Raw genomic sequence first — 20,250 nt, 5'->3', positions numbered from 1 at the left:
CCTCCACCATCACCCTTAAAGCTTCACCAGAGATAAACAAGAATATCACACCCAAAATTTAAAAGAAAACACTTAATGTAACCCAGTGTTTCTATAATTCCATATGCAGAATCTGCACTTGCAATAGAGGCAAAATACACCCATAAAACCACCCAGATAAATAAAACAATAAATAAATACACAGATAAAATACCTGCAAAGAGCCGGTAGGTTCTTTGGCCTTTGGAAATTTTACTTTTCACACCAGGAGATAGTAGCTCTAGGGGAGGAAAAACAGCCACACATTAGAATTTCCATATCAAGAGGATCAATTATTTTCCAGAGAAATCAACACTGTCACAAAGGAGAACATTTGATTGAAATTTCTTCTGCAGCCTTTAAAGAATAGTCATGGTTCTAATAGCTTGTAATCAAGGGAGTGAATTAGCAGGTTTGCAATACTGTGGTTTATGAAAGGTTAAAAAAAGTACCACCAAAAATGAAGGGAAAAGAGACATAGTAAAAAATCAATTATTCTATTTTCCCCCTTTCACTCCTAGAAGGATTTGATCCTTGACAGAATCAATTGTCATTCTGAATCTGTCAATGAATGACAGAATCAATTTCAGATTCCAAGTCAGGCTTACATTCCTAAAAAAAAATTGCACAATAAAATATTAAGTAAAACAAAAGGGCACCACCTGACAAGGTCCAGATCTCAGCTGAGATATGAGCATACATTGATTTTACTTATTCCTATTTGAGCTACTGGCTGGCTAATAGTCCATTTGTCAGCTCCAAACAAAAGGCATTATTTTGGCAGGTTCAGATGCTGGACAATTTCCAATCTCATTATTTAAAGTCAGTATCTCCTAGGATACTTGTTAAACAAAGGATCCTTGTTTAACCTCTGCACTATAGATTGTCTACCTTCAGGCTGCATTTTCAATAAAACACCAGTTTCCTTCCAACTGCCACTCATTCATTAAATAATTTGACACTTCTCTGAATTAAATTTGTGATAAAAATATCCAATATTGGCAACAGTCTTGTACAGACAGGGACACAGATCCAAGAAGATCACTTCCCATATTTGTCCTCAGCAGCCTATATCCTTACTCTAAAATCCCACAAGAAATTCTCATTTGGCCAACCCAAAACCTTTGGGACTTCATAGGCAATAAGATCTTCGAGCATAAATAACTCCCACAAAATATTCAACAAAATGACCAAATTTTCATACAATGATGAGAACAAAATCTTGTGTAGGAGCAAATTAAAACACAGACACTACAGGAAGTACAACATTCTGTTTCCCATGAGGAGAGGGGAATTCTGTTCCTAAATCTCTTACCTTTGCTGATTTCCAGATCAACAGTATATTCAATATTCTTGATCAGCTTCTGGCATCCTCCAGTCTTCTCATACACGAAGCGTTTGAGGTGTAAAACGAGAACAGGGGGCAGCTTTTCTAAGGTGAGTCTTCGACTGATCTCCACCTGAGAGCATTTCATTTTAAGTTTTAAAATTAATATAATTTTAAATTTAAGTATTTAATTTTAAATACACTAGCAGCAAATCCTCCAGATTTGTTATTATTGCAGTATTAATTTATGATAAATGCTTCTTTGTGACTTAAAGCCCACTGGATCTTCAATCCTATCACTGTTTCAAAGGAGAACTCAATATATTCAAAGAGAAAAATATGCGTTATGACCAAACTTTTCTCTACTAAATAGTGATTTTTATATAATTATAACCAAACAATCCACAAAATTTCTGCCTAGAAACCAGGAGCTGAGCTCAGAACTGTAGAACAAAAATGTTTTCCCTTCCTAGAAATGAAGACATGAAAATATTTCTCAAAATAACTATTTAAGGTTTCTCTTCATTTTTTGAGAAAAATCTCTTTATTGGTAACCATGATCATATTATTTTTCAATACATGGCTTCATTCTGCTAGAACCTATGTGTTGAATAGAAACTCATGGGGGAAAAGTATTATCTCTCTCCAAGGTTCTACAGACAATATGTTCAGTGTTTTTACTACAATTTTAATACAAAAACAACTATTTCAATTTGAATTTCTTTTGAAAAAAAGATCTGGAAGACACTGTGGGTGCCTGTATTTCCATCCAAACTCTGAAATATCACAAAGCACTTAACTAATTTCTTCCAACCCAGCACTGGGTTGTCCAGTCAAAAACTCTAAACTATTTGCAGTAAAAAAAGAGAAAATGAATGGCAAGCAAAGCAAGATATTTGTGGTAAATCATAATCAGCTTGCAAATGTTTTCTTCACATGGAAAACAACTGGAGAAATATGTGTTCTGAATATTCAAGGTAAACAAATTTCTGCTATCCATCTTTAGCTTTCCAAGGGAAATGAACCTTTCTTTATCTAATCCTGTTCTCACTTGGAGGATTTTGAAAACTTACAGACATCAAAGTCAGAGGAACACCTACAATTCCAGAGTTACCAACAGTGCACACAGAATTCCCAGGTGACAATCCCTGCACACCAGAGATGCCTCTATTATCATCCAACACAGGAAACAAGGCAAGGTCTTAGTGAGGGAAGTTCAATTATCATCCTCCAAAGTGCCAAACCAAAGGCATGCTTTTCTCTCTTGTAAGTACTTTTCTATTGCAGTTATTACTGTCATGTATTATATGTAAAATATAAAGTATTTACTCTGAAGAGCTGCTCCTTTACTAACAGCATCTGGCAATCCCCAGGAATCAGTAAGTAATGATATTGAAGATAATATTATGTATTTTTACCATAGTTCAGCCTATTAATGTTTATATTATTAATAGTAATAATAGTATATTAATAGTAATAATATTACTATAATATTAATATGGAGAATAGTATATTCTACATTAAAATCCCCAATAAATTATTACATCAACTCAAACCTTAACTATTTACAGGCCTGGCTTTGTTTTAGAGCTGACACCTCACTGCTCCAGGACACTGAAAAGGTTTGTGCCTCTTTTGTTACAGCATGCTCCAACAACTCTCTGTAAAGCCAGAGCTCTAGGAAAACCCTTTTAAATGCAAAGTTTAGCAGCTGCCTGTGAGGGAGGGGTGAGCAGAACTCACCTCCTGCTTGGTTTTTGTGGTGTAGCCCTGCACAGACTCCCTGGCCACCAGGCTCTCCAAGGCATCCTGCACCGTGCGGATCTTGTCCGACTGGATGTCCAGCTGCAGGGTGAAGAAAAGCTGCAGTGTGGCAGATTCCTTGGAACTCTGCTGGTAAACTACAGATCTGTGGAGAAAAAAAGGAATCAAAATGAAATAAAGAGTGGTTTTCAACCAGATAGAACCTTCAAGGAAGAATGAGTTACTTAAGTAACTCAATTTATATTTAACATTAAGTTTTAACAACTTATCCCAATTTAAATTATTTTCATCTACTAAAAGTATTCTGAATGTAACTGAACTGTTTTATTTATGCAAAGTTTAAAGAAAAAGACTGAAAATTTTGATAAGCATTTTAAAAAAATTCACCTCCTGGCTCTTTTTGTTAGTTTAGTTTTCCAACAGCTCTTCACAAGTGCAAAGTGCCAGTGCTTATCTGTGTTGTACTGTAAAAATCACAGCTGATTCCAGATTCTCCAAAAAAATTACACCATTTTTTCAGTCACTTCTCTAAAACAAATTTTATACTGATTTTATAGTGTTTGCTTAAATCTTGCCATAGAAAATATAAACGATGCTCCACTGAGGATTGGCAGTTCATTTTCTTCCCATCATTTTCTGTACCAAGATTTTGTCCATGTGTATAAATTATTATGTTGTTATATACTGAAAGCAGAATTATAATTAACACAGCTCTGACCCATTTGGCCATGCTGGAATATTTCCAGGTCAGGAAGGAAGTGTTAATATTCAGGTTAATTTTCATGTTCAGAATAATGAAAAGAGCCCTTTTTACTCAGGCAAAGCCCTGAAGCACCAACACAAAGCCAATGCAGCTTAATATTGGCAAATATGTCCTTTAGAGGGAGAGAATGCATGAACAGCAGCACCTTTGTTTTAAAAAACAGAAATTACATTTTAACACCTCTTCAGGATATTTTCTTCACAAGATATGCAGAAATTGATTTGCTAGCAAAACCTTCACTGGGCTATGATTTCTCTGTAACCATGCCCCTAATTAGAATAATTACAAATCTCAGCTGGATGTGGGAAAATGAATCATTTTCAATGAAAAATTACTCAAGCACTGTAAGAATTCCCAGGAAAACTTTGTACTTCCCCACTTAAGCCTCATGTTGCTAAGAAAGGCTTTACAGACTGGGGTTTTGAAGTAATTAAGCCTAAATAGACATTTAATAGACTCAAACCTCTCAAGGACAGCCTAAAAACTCCCAAGCCTGAAGTTTCCCCAGACAGAAGATGCCAATTGAAATCATCTTTTCCTCACTGCTTTTCCCATTGGATTTTTCCAGTTCCTGAAGCTTCCATTTAGTGGAATTCTACTGGCAGTTTTATATTCAGCCCCTCCTATCTCCGCCCCTGAGGATGAAGCTTTCCCACATCCCAGGGGATGCTGTTCCTGTGGTGGGAAGGATAAATAAAGTGGATGTGGTGCCAGCAGATGTTGGATTGGATCCTGTGCTTCAGCTGCTCAGTGCAATGTTTTCCCTTTTTCCACTATTACCTTTGCTTTATTTCATTTTTATGGACTTGTACAGAAAACTGCCATCATCTCAGTATTTTTAATATAAAAACTGATGGAATTATGTAGATATCTAAACAATAGTGATAAATTCTGGTAAATACACCTGGGGTATTAACAGCACCTTGGGTATGTGAACCATTGATGCAGGATTCCATCAATACCTACAAACATCTGTCTGCCAAATTCTATGGAAAATATCATTTTATTTACCAGCTGTCTGGCTCCAAACCCAGAAGAATAAATAATTTCAGAGCATTTCCAAGGCAGAAGGCACTAGCCCACATTATTCACACTTCTAGACTCAATATCTGGCAACACAGAGAGTCAAACACCAGCAATTAAGTGTCTGTCTCCAATTTAAAAATAATTCTTCTAGTCTAGCAGTTTTGTTTTGCTGTGTGTTTTTAGCAAGTGTTTACTTTGCTTTCATTTTAAATTATACATTTCTCCAAACAAGTCAGGAGGCTTCCTTTCCAAAAAACATTCAGATTCTCCTTTCTGCCTTTGTCTGGTATCAGACCTGCACAGAAGTGATATGCCCATTCTTTTCATTCCAGTAACATCCTGTAACAATTTACATTTTTCCAGACTTCTTTTGCCTTTAACATTTCTTTACTATTAACCACAGCTTTCTCTGGGAGGCATGAAGGGTCTGAAAAACCTAAAATTCCCAAGTTTTATGTTTGAATTCATTGTTTTACTGTCAAGATAAAACAATGTGAATCTCAGTCTCTTTCAGTATCCTTAGTTATAACATGACATTCCTCAAAGGTCATAAAAATAGGTAAAAAAAACTTGAAATTAGGGAAAGTCTTTTCCTTTTCTGAATTCCATGCAATTCAGGGCTTAGGATCTCACAACAGACTTTTCACTGAAGACATTTTCAAAGATTCAACCACTTCAAGTCAAGAACTTGTAGAAAGAAGTACTGTACCTTATGTGACCCCCAAGGGCTTGGGATCTCACAACAGACTTTTCATTTAAGACACTTTCAAAGATGTCTTAAATCTTAAAGATAAAAAAATGTGAATCTCATTCTTTCTCAGTATCCTTAGTTATAACATGAGATGAGATTCCTCAAAGGTCATAAAAATAGGCAAAAACTCCTAAAATTAGGGAAGCCCTTTTCCTTTGCTGAATTCCATGCAATTCAGGGCTCGGGACCTCACAACACACTTTTCATTGAAGACATTTTCAAAGATTCCACCACTTCAAGCCAAGAACTTGTAAAAAGAAGTACTGTACCTTATGTGACCCCCAAAAATGTCAGTGATTGGGGTCTGCACAAAGTCAGCCTGGCGAGTGACCGAGGATTTGTTGCGGGGTCCCACCTGCTCCCACTCGTCCTCGCTGCCCTCGCCCTGCTCCTCCTGCTCCTCCTCCCTGGGGACGCTCTGAGCCTCGGGGCCGTTGGACAGCGACACCTCTGCAGCGAGCAGGGAAAACACAGGGTCAGACACACTGATAAATAAAGATCCAGGCAGATAAGGGATGTGAAAGGTAAAAAAAATCAATATAAAAGGCAAAAACGCCAATATAAATAATTGAGGATAACATGTTTTCAAAAATCCGCCAAAAATTCCATTAAAATCCCTTAAAAACCGTCTAAAAATCCTCTTAAAATCCCATTAAAAATCTTAATAAATCCTATTAAAAATCCCTAAAAAATGCCCTAAGTTTTTTTAAATTACCAAAATGCCTCCCAAAAATTGCTAAAATTCACTAAAAAAATCCCAAGAAGTCCCCAAAAAACTCCCAATAAATCTCTAAAAATTCCCCCCAAAAATAGCCAAAAATCTCTAAAAAAATCCCCCAAAATTGCTAAAAATTCACCAAAAAATCCCAAAAAGTCCCCTAAAAATCCCTTAAAAATTCCCCAAAAACCCCCAATAAATCCCTAAAAATTCCCCAAAAAATGTCTCAAAAGCCCTAAAAATCCCTAAAAAAATCCCCTAAAATTTTTTAAAATGACTAAAAAATCTCCCAAAATTGCTAAAAATTCACTAAAAAATCCCAAAAAGTCCCCAAAAATCCCTTAAAAATTACCAAAAAACTCCCAATAAATCCCATAGAAAATCTCAATAGATCCCATTTAAAACCCCAAAAAAACCCTAAAAAAATTCCCCCAAATTTTTTAATTACCAAAAAACCTCTCAAAAATTGCTTAAAGATCACCAAAAAAATCCCAAGAAGTCCCCTAAAAATTCACCCAAAAAATCCCAATAAATCCCTATAAATTCCCCCAAAAATGCCCCAAAACCTCTAAAGAATCCCTAAAAAAATCCCCTAAAAGTTTTTTTAATTACCAAAAAATCTCCCAAAAAATTCTTAAAAATTCACTAAAAAAATCCCAGAAAGTCCCCAAAAAATCCACTTTAAATTCCAAAAAAACTCCCAATAAATCCCATAAAAATCTTAATAAATCCCATTAAAAATCCCAAAAATCCCTAAAAAGTTCCCTAAAAGTTTTTTTAATTACTAAAAAATCTCCCAAAATTGTTTAAAATTCACTAAAAAATCCCAAAAATATCACAAAAAAAATCCTTAAAAATCCTAAAAAATCCCATAAAAATCTCAAAAATCCCATTTAAAATCCCCAAAAAATTTTTAATCACCAGAAATTGCTAGAATTCACTAAAAAATCCCCAAAAGATCCCTTAAAAATTTCCAAAAAATCCAAATAAATCCCTAAAAAATCCCTAAATAATTCTCAGTAAATCCCATAGAAAACCCCCATAATAATTTTAATTTAAAAAAAAAATTTTTGATTTAAAAAAGAACAAGCACATTCCAGCTTTGCTCCCTGCATGACACATCCCTGTGTTAACAGAAGGCAGCTCACTGATGACTGTATGTAAATAGCAAAATTTGATATATTTTTAGTAGCAAACTTAAGTGGCAGAAAATTAGAAAGCCAAGTGCTATTCTGGCAGCAGAATTTTGCCATTATTAAATCCAACTCCTTTTCTGCACAGGTATTTTACAGGGAACCCAAGGCTCAGCAAATATTTTTTCAGCCTGTGCCAAATTCAGGTTATGAACTGCACAGAGCTAAGGAACAAAATATGGCATGATTTTATATCCTAAAAAATGTACCCTGCTAAAGAGAAAATGGTAACTAGTGATCTGAATTCTTACTTGGCTGTGGGTTGCAGGATTTTATTTGTAAAGGGGGTTCAAGCTAAAGCCTCTATAAATAAACTAAAATGACATTTTACTCAGCATATAAATTTTAGTAATTCTTTCAAAGCAAATTCTCCAACTTTGTCAGTAAGAATTTTTATATAATTTACTGTTGGTTTGTATTAGATAGAAAAAGAAAGATTTTAACAGTTGGTTTATAGATCAGTGAAAAAGACACTGATGTACTTCTGAACTCCCATGGAGAGTCAAAGATCACTGACACTGCATGTGTTATAAATGATAGCACTGATCCTGGAGTTAGCCCCAGATAATGCTCAGCTGGGCTCAGGAAAATGTGTAATATTGAGTTTTGTTGTTTAGGAGAAAGGGATGTGATTTACAATGCAGAGCACTGACAGAGCCATGATGCCTTTCCAGAAACCCAGTAACTGCTCAGATCATTCATAAACTGGGCAGACTGGACTCTCTGTATCCAGATTTTACCAAAATATTATTTGCTTATGTCCAAATCCTCTAAAACATGATATTCTATCCCTATCTCAACCTCTACTCCAAGCACTACTCTATTATGGAATCACCCAAAAAAACAATATTTGAAATTAATTGGTTGCTATTAAAAAAAAAAAATCCACTAACTTTCATTATGTGGAGAGAGAAGTTTCTTGAGGGTCAGCATTTCTTCATGTAGTCCATTGAGGATAAATCCCAAGTATTCTTCAGCATCCTCTTGCCTGCCCTGAACAAATTTTTTTTTCAATTAATTCTATGATATTTTCATGGTTTCCTTTTAACAGAAGGTTCATGACACTGAACAAATCCAGCATTGTCCTACTAATTTAGCAACTACTCAGTCTAAAGTTATGTCAAATAAAGTTTAAATTTTATTATAAGACAAACTCTTTTTTTACCCAGTTAAGCAGTAAATACACACATCAGTTCTACAATGGCTTCAAGAATTCTGCATTTTTCTCCATACAAATTCCATTTACTGTGTGAGCTGGAATTTTTTTCTCTCCATTTCTTTTACAGCCACTCTTAAAAGCTGCTGTCAAGCCAAGGCCAAATCAAAGAATGGTTTGAATTATTATCTTTTCTTTCTATTGAAATTAAACCTGACCTTCAATCAGTCTTAGCTGAATTCCCCATAAAAATGAACAGCTGCTCATTTCTTAAATGTAAATCAATTGGTAACTCCATTATAAAAAGAGATATTCTATTCCAACAGTAATTTTTCCACTATTCTGACATATCAAACTGCCAGACCTGTAATTAAGATTTTCCTGTAATGCAGGTCCCAAGACAGTTGAGCCTCATTAATGAGCTCTCAATGAGCCGATTTCAGTGGCATTTGAGCAGAATCTGAGGTTTTTTGCAGAGTTTTAAGGACTGGGACTGCCCTGCAATGCAGTGGCACCAGTCAAGGATTTGAAGTCTCACCTTTTCTGACAGACTTGACTTTATGACTGTCAAGAGCCTGTAAATGTAGGTTGGTTCAAAGGCAGCTCCTGGTCGGATGTCTCTCACTATTTTATCACCTAAAGCTGCAAGGTGAAAGAGAATTCATGTAAGTAATAATAAATAAAAGGGATTTTTTACATTACAGCTTAATAGTCTCTTCACACATCACTAGTTTTGGAGTCCAGCACTTTTTTTACTAATGGTTTAATTGTAATTTGGAGTTTTGAGGTCAGAAGTTACAAGACACAACCTTCATTGCTTTAAAACATATCACCCTGCATAAACTCACAGATAGGAAAAGTTCTGAGATTAACAAGAATATCAACAGCCATCATAAAAGAACACTTTTAGTGCTATTTGCATTTTTGCATTTCTTTTGAAGAACACATCCTTAAACCTTCTGTGTATCTGCATTTCTAACAGATCCCTTTTGCTCACTGCAGAATAAAAACCCCAAGAACAGCCTGACAAAATGTTCCACTAATGGCAATACAAGGCCTCAGAACTGTACTTGAAAACTACACAAGAAAATGACCTACAAGTAAAATAAGTTGCATAAGCCAGTAAGATTTGTTTCACAGAAAGAAACCACAGAAATGTCTGAACTGTTTGGAAATCACTGGAACAACCAGCTCCTCCTGATATTTCCTTATCATGTTACATAAAGAATAGTTTCAGGAATGTGCTTGTTTCTACAAGTTTGCAATACAACAGACTTGGCTTAAAATGAAGATTAAACAACTGAAACCTTTAAGATCATTTATTTGCATCAAAAAATATGCTATTCCTCTCCTCATAATCAGCACTGAGCCTAAATATGTATAAATAAATATGTATTAGGAGAAATCAGATCTGTCTCAAGTTTTCCCACTGGAATCAGAAGCCAGGATAATATTTCTGCAGGCAATCTCCAAGTGCTTAAGGGACCTGTTCTGGGCACATTTTGTTCCAAATCAGTGAATGTTCAGGATTTAAGGAGCAGAACTGAGCAATCTGATAAACAAACAGCTGGCACTATGGAAGGAAGGAAGTGGAGGAAAATGCAGGGAGTATCAAGTGATTTTCTTAGAAAGGGCATTTTCTTAGAAGGCATCTTTAAATTAAGTGAACCTTCAACAAAAACTGTTCCTATTGCACTTCTACACTTGGTCCACCAAAAAGAAGGAAAAAATCCAAGGTGCAACACCCCCTTCATGCAGATCTTTACCCCAAAGGCTTCTCCCCATCATTTTCTGCTTTGTGCCCCTGCTCCCACTCACCTTGCTTTGCTTTAGGAGGCACAGGCATATTAGTGAACTCATTCATTAAACGAACACTGAAACAGAAGGGAAGCAACTGGACATGAGCAGCAATTTAACACTTAGAAGAACAAATAATAAAATTAGAACATTGTCACTCTGACTGCCAAAACAAAACAAAATCCAAGAATATCACAGAAATCTGTGATAAAAATCCACCTGATCATTGCAGTGAAATCCAGGTGTTGGCCTGGTCCTTGCACCTCCCACAGTTCAATTTTGCACATTAAACATTTCACAAAACTGATACTCCCAATGCAACAGGAATTCTCTTCCTTGACAATCCAAGCACTTGTAAAACACCAAGTTCTTTATAAAAGTGTCACCTAAACCACATGAAAAACTTCTGGCCACAGATCAGCTTCTATCAACAGCCATTGTTAGGTATTTCTGAAGGAGTTCAGCCACATCCCAGAGTTTGATTCCTTTTTCCCAAGCTACTTACAAACTGTCTAGCATTGGTGTGGAGGTGCACGGCCTCTGCGATTTGGAATACATTGGAATGGACTTCATTAAATGATACATTGGAGGGCAAGCAACCAAGGCTTGCAGGGTCTATGCAGTGGCATTAAGGAAATATGCAGGAAATGGCATCTGTCTATCAACCAAATATTCAATTCTATGCAAAACAGTAAAAATGCATCTCTGTTTTCCCTATGAAGTAGATCAATCCAAGAATTTAACTGGAAAAGAGGAGGAAGATTTATCACAACATTAACCAATATACAGAAATTGTATTTAAAAAAAACCCAGCATCGTGGAACATGCAGTGATTTCACTGATATTTTAATCATGGCAAAAACTTGAATTCATGGCAAAGGAAACTTAATCCAGGAGGAGGAGAGGAAAAGAACTTTCATAGGAAGGACTTTAGAGAATTAACCATTAGAAAATTGGCAGGAGATAACCTGGAACACATTTTCTGAGAAGAATGGAAGAAACCAGCTGAAACTTAAAGGTGCTGATTCACCCCTGCAACCAAAGCAAAACCTGCTGAGATGTGAGACATTCTGCACTGCAAAGGGTCAGGAGCAACCTGGAAAACTCCAGATATGCTGGAAGAATAATAATCTAAAAAAATCATAATTTGGTGAGAGCAGTGAACAGAAGAAATGCACTAAAACTGGAGGGAAAGGGAAATGACAAAATAAGGCATTGCTCTCAACAGCTGAAGAGAGATTAATTTGATCCCCTACAATGTGCAAAAACCAAAGACTGAAAAACTGGGAACTAATATATATAGTGTATATAACCAAATGTGCAGAACTGATTATGTAAGATAAAAGCTTTATTTAAGGCACAGCTGTTGGCCTAGAAATGGTTCATTAGGATCTGCCATGATCAGTCTTGAAATTGGTGTTAACATTTTTCACTAGCAGTACCAGCACTGGAAGTATCCCAAGTGTCACCTTGCTGACATGGGAGACAATTTTTCTTAATTATTAATATTTTCATTAATATCATAATATACCATGGAGGGAAGGTGTTTTCTGTTCCTCAGGGTAAAAGTTATTTTTGCAGGGGAATACAACTCCAATTCATTAAGAGCAAACTCATCTTCCATATGGAAGATTGTAGTAGGATTAATTTAGATTAAATGCTGATTGACACAGATGAGACAACAGTGACAACCTGCTTAGCACCAACCCAAATGATCCATTTAAAACTGCAAAACAAAGCCCAAGTGCAAAAGAGAAATAACCATTTAAATGGATGCACAGAATCAAGGGGAAACACTGCTAGAAACCACCAGGGTTTCAGTCAGAAGTCACCCTTCTGAAATATTTTGACACAGGTAACAAACTGCAAACAGGATTGCAGGGGAACCCTGCACACCAGGCTCAATGATCCAAAATCCCCCTGCATTTCTGGCTGCTACACTTCAACATTTTAACCACAGCAGCAGGATCTGGGAAAACAAAACACTTTTATAAAATATTCACCAGAACAATAAAAAACAACTCTGACAGATATAATGTAAAAATATCAATTAAGAGCATTAATTTTTCCCAGGGAAGGATACAGCATTGATGTAGCACCAGTTTCCTTTGTTGATCAGCCCTCGGGGTTGCAAAGACACTGGTTTATGTATTAGTCTTACATTTTCCAGTATTTCTGCAGAATGAGAAACAGTAAATTGAGCATCAACATCACACAAATATCTGCTGCAGCATTACACAGAAATTCAAACCAATGAGGAAGATTCCCAGAAGCTCCAGCAGATGATTTCCACTCCATTTACCCACTGCTCACACTCCAAACCAGACGTTTTTCTTCCACTGAAGATCCTGGGATTCAGATCAGGAGATGCTGATACAAAACTGATCATTCCAAAGCAAGATCTATTGATTTGGGTGTTTGTTTCCCTAAATCCAGATAATTTATTTATATTGCTACATAGATACATACACAGATATAAAATGCAATCAGCTGGAATCATTTGTCACCAGCTTTATGAAGTATTTCCCACATTTTCCTGCTTTGAAGAGGGGTGAAGCCAGTGCAGCAGTCTCAGTTCAGAAGTTTCACCAATCTCACAACAAAATCATCTCAGTGCAAAGACACAGACTGGTGTGCTCTGCTCTTCAGAACACACAGTTTTATTTAACACTTCCAAAATCTATGAGATAACAGCCTTACATAATGTAATTCCTGCTCTTTCCTGCTTTCAAAACCCAAGCTGAAAACTTAGAAACCACTGCACATTAGTCTGTCCCAGTTATGAAACCAAGAACAACAAAAGGAGCTTTTCCAGGAATCCTGACCTGTTATTAAGAAACCTAAATAAGAACTGTTCAAAGAAAATACTGGAGCTCATAAACTTTAAACTTGCAAAATAAGGTGTATACAAGACAAAATACGAACTGCAAGTAAATACAGCAATCGTGTACCAGAGGGGTGAGTTTTTTTATAATAAATGTGAGGAGCTCTAAAGGTTTTACATGCTATAACCTGAAAGAATTTGAGCTGTTCACTACAGGATGAAAAAGATAAAATAACATGATGTAGGTACAAAAGTAGAGGTACAAAGCTGAAAGTAAGCAGAGGAGATGGCAGAACTGCAAACAAAATCCACATCCTTCTGCTGCCAAGCTATCTCCCTATCTATCTATAAGATGATATTTCCTGCAGATAACATCAGTTCTAAGCAAACAAAATTGACAAAAAAATAAAGTTTCATTCCCTTGTCCATTACATAAAGAACATGCCACCTGAAAGAGCAGACAGCAAAGAAATGTAAAGTGGAAGATGAGGTAGCACAGATGCAGAGTAAGATTCTTTTCTAGTGAAGGCTAAAATATGTTATTAAATTACTGCTCAAGTGCTTCAGAATGTATTGTCAGAGCAGCAACATTTGAACTGTGTTCACACACAATATTTCTGTTAACATAATTCACCATTGTTGAAAATAAGGATAAAAGTAACAGGAAAAGTTCTATTTTTTGTGTCTATCAATAACTTTTTACATTAACTCTTTTCTTCCCCGTTTTTGCATCATGCTCAATAAAGGCATTAAGAGGACCTTTAGCATCCTCTTGTGGTCACAAAGCTGCTCTGGGAACAGGCTCCAGTGCCATTGCTGGAGTTTTGTTTCTTTTAACAAAGACCTGGGTTTGTCTACAGCAATTACATCCAACAGCACATTTCCAGCTCACATTAACACACAGTAGCTAAAGAACTTTTACAAATGTATCAGAAGAAAAACAGACGACTGGGAGAAAATCTTAACATTTCAAAATCTGTTGGAAAGCTCATGCCATCACCCAGAAAACTTATTTCTTTTGGAGGGTACTGATTTGTGAAATGTTTAGATATTTCTATTGGTAAACAGAAAGCATTTAGCTGAAGTTCATCTGGGTTTTGTTATTACAATTACCTCTCACATTTTTCTTTAGCAAGGTGATTTCCTAACAAAGCAAATCCAGAGTTTAAGGCAAGAGGAGCCCCGTGGATGTGGTGTCCATGCTGAAGAGATAAAGGTGCTTACAAGTCAGGAACTGAACTCTTGGCTTAAGGCCCTGATTTAGAGAATACTGTCTCTGTCACTGATCTTTCCTCAGATCTGGACAATGCCTAAAAAACCCCAGGACAACATTGCTGGATGTCCCTAAACAAAAACACTTCCTGTAAGAAACAAGTCTGAATGTACAAAAGGCTGCATTTCTGAAGATCACAAAATCCCCAGATCCTGGATGTCTCCACAACTCCTTGCTCTAGCATCTACCTACCTTTACAATGAGAAAGAAATCTTCTACTATATATTGGAACACCTTTCTTTCAATCTGAATTAATTTAATTTTATCACTAGCCTTGGCAGAAGTGATCTCCTTCACTTTATGAATCACCATCTTCTTGATGAATTTGTTTTGTAAATTTGGATTTACAACCACGGTCGTGCCAACAATATCATCCGACACAAATTAACTCTGAATATTTCATGTTTGCCCACATGGTTTTTAAATCTTATTGCCATTTTTGCTGCTGCACCATGAAATTTTCCTTCAGAAGGAAAGCCCATTGCATCAAGTCCTCCACAGCAGAATTTGTTATTTTCCATGTTTTCCATGTAAATTGGTATTAACACACACAGGGGAAAAAAACCTTTGTTTTCTTCAGGTGTACTAAAGACACTCATCAATTCCCTAGAACTTCCAGATCTTTTTGTCTAACATGTCCACCATTAGTTCTTCACATGGTACTCTCATTTGGTTTGGTGTTCTGGGGTCTTCCACACTTGCATTTATTGGATTCCCTTCCTTCTAATTTAAAATCATTCCTAGATTTAGTCAGATCTTAAAAGTTTCTGTTCTTTGATTCACCTGAAATCCTGTCTGCTGTAAACAGATTTTATGGGCACTGTTACCTCCATCACCCACAGTAAAAACACTGCAAGAAAACATGATTCAGAAAATTGGTTTAGATTCTCTTACTGCAATTTTTCCTAAGATCACCAAGAATAGTTAAAAGGCTACTCAGAGAATTGATATTTTTCCAATCACTTATTTCCTACACTATATAAGGCATTATTAATTATCAAGTTATAATTGTAGGGAATCAGCTGTGAAATGTGGCAAGTAAAGCCCTGAAGAGTCGTATTTTTCACCAATATAATTTATGACCTTACTATCCCATAGATATTAATTATTAAAATGTTTGTCCTAGCATCTAAATTAGGCTGTGGTGCATAATTACTGCACTTGTCTCTTTCTGCACCTGCACAGCAGATGCATCTTGGGCACTTGCTAAAATTACCTCTTCTGCCTTTGTTTCTCATCAAGATTAACATGAAATTTGTCTGTTCTATTTATTTTCTAGTCCTGATCATCTCCTTACCTTGTGTAGCTTCTGTCTTTGAGACTAAAGGAACCACAGATCTCTGCAGGTTGAATTAAGCAGCATTAAATGATCTTCAGGGTGCCTGTGAATCATTAACCTCCCTTGTAATAACTGCTGAAATTGAAGTACAAACCAACAATTTGTCCCTGGAAAAGCAACTCCTCTTCTTGTGTTCTAAATAAAAACTGTGCAGAAGGACCTTGGCACTCCAGCACTGGGTTGTTTGTCGATTTGATTTGTTAATTTTGCCTGCTAATTCAGGTGTAGAGTTTATTACCTGTGTCCAGCAGCCCATAAAACTTGTGGTAAAAATTTCATTCCCATTGGAATGAGCTGAAGCTGCTGAATTCACAACAAACCCAACAGGGGAATCTCAACTCAGCCACAGGGAAAGCAAGGAACACACCTGACAAACACACAGAGCCTCTCACAGTGGTGATGATGACTGAGGCAGGAGATTTAAAATTTACCTACAGAACAGAGCAATGATCTGTCTGGAAAGCATGAACTGAAGTTCTTGTAGCACATTTTTGAGTGTGGGAGGATGAAAAAAGCACTCAGGTACCTGTTTTTCGAGTACATATAAAGCAAATAAAGAAAAACACCTTTTTCCACAGAGCAGAGCACTGATCACATGGCATTTCAATCTTCAAGTAAACATTTTACACCAAAACCAGCAGCATCTGAATTACAGGAATTGCAGCAATAATTCCTACCTAAATCAGCTACAATGAGCAGATGAATTCCTTTTATCTACACTCAGATTATTCCTCTGCCCAAAGAGCAAGCAAATAGTGAAGGTGTAGAAGAAAACTGGGTAAAAGTTACATTTGTGTTTTACTACAGTGAAGACAGAATAAAAAACTCTGCTCCCACCTGGTGGCAAAAAACAGTACAGAAGCAGTGAAAGTCTAGAAAGTTAACTTACTGCTGGAACAACATGGACAAGAGAAAAAACTTTTTCCATTCATGGCAAGCAATCCTAGCTTTATGATGGTCACAAAAGAGTTTTAAATTAAAAATCATTACCAAATGATAGCTTCAGATTTTAAGACAACATTCTCCATATGGGTTCATACAGACTGTAATCACCTGCTTTTCTATATATATATATATTGTTGTAATACAGTGTTTGTGATATCTCAGTGGAAAATACACTGAAATATAAATTATTTTGACAGCTCACAACAGACAATTCTGAGTACTGAAACCATTGCTGAGTAAGGGGGAGGAGAGGCAGCACACAGTTATGGGCACTCTGGACATCATCTCAGGTCAGCTTCTGCTCAGAGTGCAAACCTGACTTGAAGCTGTCACTTCCAAAGCAGCATTGCACCTGTAAATTAGCTTGTAGTACAAACAGCAGGACTCTGCACAAAGCCATCTCACACAGTGACCACTTCACAGATTTAAAATAATTACTTTGGTTCCAACACTGTTGAGTCAGTGACACAAAATGCACCCAAGCTGGGAGAACTCCACCATTTCTGGCTGAATCTGCACAACCAGCCTCCTGCAGCTTCTAGCATTTCCCATTAAGAGCACAAGTATGACAAGACCAAGTGTCAAAGCTTTTGTATCACTCATTCCCCTGTCCTGATGTCCCCTCTGGACAACTCCTGAGGGTTATTCCTGAACTGGGAACAGCAAGTATTGGTTATGGATAAAGCAATACTGTTTGTAATGGTTAAACTGGAAGGAAAGACCCCTCAAGAAGCATTTTAGTAAATATAGTTATTTTCTGAATTGAAATTTCTGAAGAAAGACCTATGTAGCCATTACATTTCAACTGCTGTTTAGTGCCCAGGAATTTCAGCTACTTTGGTATAAATACAGTAATACTCTTCTTGCAATGGAATACTACAAAATTGTAAATATTGGATAATGTAACACACCATTTTCATACAAACCTAACATACTCTCATTTTTGTAACAGCACACAGCCCATTTGAAACCACAGATCACTTCCACAGACTGTTTGACAAGTTGTTTGACAAGCAGCAATAGTTTCCCTGTACCTGGGATAATGACATGGCAATGCCTGCTTGGAATGTTTACTCAGGGGGATACAAACTGGCTAATTCAAATGCAGTGTTTGAACAGCCAGCTCATTACCAGAGGAACGTCCTCTATCAATTGTGCACACTCCTGTTCACAAGCAGAGCTAACACCCTTGCAGTGTGACATCCACTCGTGTGTGTAACTATACCTGCAATCTTTATGGCTACGGGATCCTCTGAAACTGGAACAGGTCCCTCTTTGACTTCAACCTGTTTTTCAGGGACCAGAGGAGATGTGGCAGGAGGGGTATACTTAGTCTCAACATAGACCACAGATGTGGAAGCAGAGGGCTTGGAATTGTGAAAAAGACTAGCCCACGACTTTGCAGGCTGATGAACAGGGACAGATCCTGCAAGCGGGACCGTCGCCTCAGTAGTAGGTGAAGCTTCCTCAGGCTTAGCTTGGTCTGAGTCAGAGCTTTCCACAGTGTGCAATTCTACCCCATTGGCAGCCGTGTCCTCACCAGAGGAGGATTCAAGTGTTTGTCCATTAGTAACGCCCAGAGTTTCAGTAGTATCAGTACCGGCATAGGCCTGTACAACAGCTGTCCTTAGGGGGCTCTCTCTGACGGCCTCCGGGGGGAGGCAGAACTGTTCCGAGTGAGCCAGGCGGCAAAGCTCGGCCTGCCCGCCAGTCCTGCCCCCGGGGCCGGGCTCGGCACACGCAGCTCCGGCCAGGAAATCCACGGAGCTGCCGGGGCTGCTGCAAGTCCTCGGCGTGGCCAGCGAGGGGAGGTCTCCGGGCAGCTCCGTGTCCTCGGCGCTGCCGAGTCCCGCGGCCGAGGCGTGGCCGTTCACCAGCGCCTCGGGGGCGGCCACGCCGTCAGGGACATCTTCCAGGTAACTGTAGTACCCGGGGGGTCTTTTCTTCTTCTTTTTGCGCTCCCTCTGCCCCAGGCCCCCAGCCAAGGCGTCGTTTTCGGCGTTGGAGCCGCTGTCCAGAGCCAGGGTGGGGTCACTGAACTGGCAGTCAATGGAGTTGTAGTTGGTGTCGCTGAGAGCATCATCTGGGCTTTTCTGAGCGGGGGCACAGCTGAGAATGAATTCTGGAGCCTGAGGGTTCAGAGTACTCGAAATGCTGTAGTCGGTGTTGTTCAGCACAGATGACTGAGTCTCGATAACTTCATTAACACCAAATTCTATTCTCTGATACTCTTCCCCTGGACAAGAGAAAGCAGATCTCAGTCAGAGAATCACATTGAATCTAAAAGCTACAAAAGCAAGAAAAACACTCTCCTATTTTGCTGTAACTGAGAAAACAAAGTACACTCCCCAAACAAAAGGAATTCTCATTCTCAACCATGACAATTTTCAAAAGATCATTTTCTTAAAGATAGCAGAGCATGATTCCTTAAGGTTTCCTTAACCAGAGTTATGTAATTTCCAAATCACTGTAGAATCCTGCATATAATCCCAATTAAATTCCCCTCATAAGAAATCTATTAAAATCCAAGGTCTATAGGAATAATCTGTATTAAATAATTACTGGATAATTGCCTGTGAAATACGGTGTAACACTTAATTCCATGCTTTTTTCAAGCCAGTCTGTTCAACTGACAACTACAAAATCCAAGCCTTTTCCTTTTTAACTTTTCCATATGTGAGGTTTGCTTTTTGAGGGGCTGGGTTTGGTTCTTCTGGCAGGATTTACCACAACCAAACATAACTGAAAAATATAATTTACTAATTGCATGGCACACTGCAATTAAAGCTTTTGAGCCTCCAAGCTCATTTATAACTTCAATAATTTTTTCACAATTAAATGTATTACCATGTGAGAGTAATGATATACATGAATCCAGGATTTTATGACAAAATACAACACATACCTCAACATAAATCTGCATTCAACTTGTACACAGGAGTTGTACTGAAAAGTTATGAAAAGGTTTTTTCGTTTTATTGATTTATTTATTTGCCCTGGAACTAAACACTCTCATGGCAGGCTTCAGTATCACAAAATATTTTCAGCCACCATTTCTGCAATTTCCTGGAATTTATTTCTTGTTATAATGTATGTGTGCTAAGTGGTAACACTGAATACTTCACCTACAACTATTTCAGTAACTACTGAGTAAAGATATAAAATTAATGAAACAGTTTCAGGAATTCTGAAGGTAAGCTGACATTCTAAAGCTCTGCAGGTCTTTATGATATGTATGCTACTGTTCCAAGGACATTACATTTTAATATTTTGTGTTTCCTCAACCATGGGAGCTCAAACACATTTCCAATTTTAAGACTTACTACAGAACCAAACAACACTAGATATTAATTCCA

The 20,250-nt window shown here is 37.4% G+C and overlaps 1 protein-coding gene across 1 annotated transcript in view; it reads right to left on the bottom strand.

Moving 5' to 3' along the window:
* Nucleotides 1–20,250, bottom strand: part of USP10 (ubiquitin specific peptidase 10) — a 47,719-nt gene that overhangs the window by 1,521 nt on the left and 25,948 nt on the right. The window contains exons 4-13 of the mRNA XM_063168122.1: nt 18,120–19,130; nt 12,597–12,688; nt 11,019–11,128; nt 10,535–10,590; nt 9,255–9,358; nt 8,454–8,553; nt 5,919–6,099; nt 3,089–3,254; nt 1,334–1,478; nt 194–259 (exon numbers count right to left, since the gene is read on the bottom strand). Of these exons, the coding sequence (XP_063024192.1) occupies nt 194–259; nt 1,334–1,478; nt 3,089–3,254; nt 5,919–6,099; nt 8,454–8,553; nt 9,255–9,358; nt 10,535–10,590; nt 11,019–11,128; nt 12,597–12,688; nt 18,120–19,130 (2,031 nt within the window). The remainder of the gene's footprint in view (nt 1–193; nt 260–1,333; nt 1,479–3,088; nt 3,255–5,918; nt 6,100–8,453; nt 8,554–9,254; nt 9,359–10,534; nt 10,591–11,018; nt 11,129–12,596; nt 12,689–18,119; nt 19,131–20,250) is intronic.

This window comes from Melospiza melodia, chromosome 13, assembly GCF_035770615.1.
Source record: "Melospiza melodia melodia isolate bMelMel2 chromosome 13, bMelMel2.pri, whole genome shotgun sequence".
NCBI classification, from domain to species: domain Eukaryota; kingdom Metazoa; phylum Chordata; class Aves; order Passeriformes; family Passerellidae; genus Melospiza; species Melospiza melodia.
This window is presented reverse-complemented; position numbering and strand designations above follow the sequence as displayed.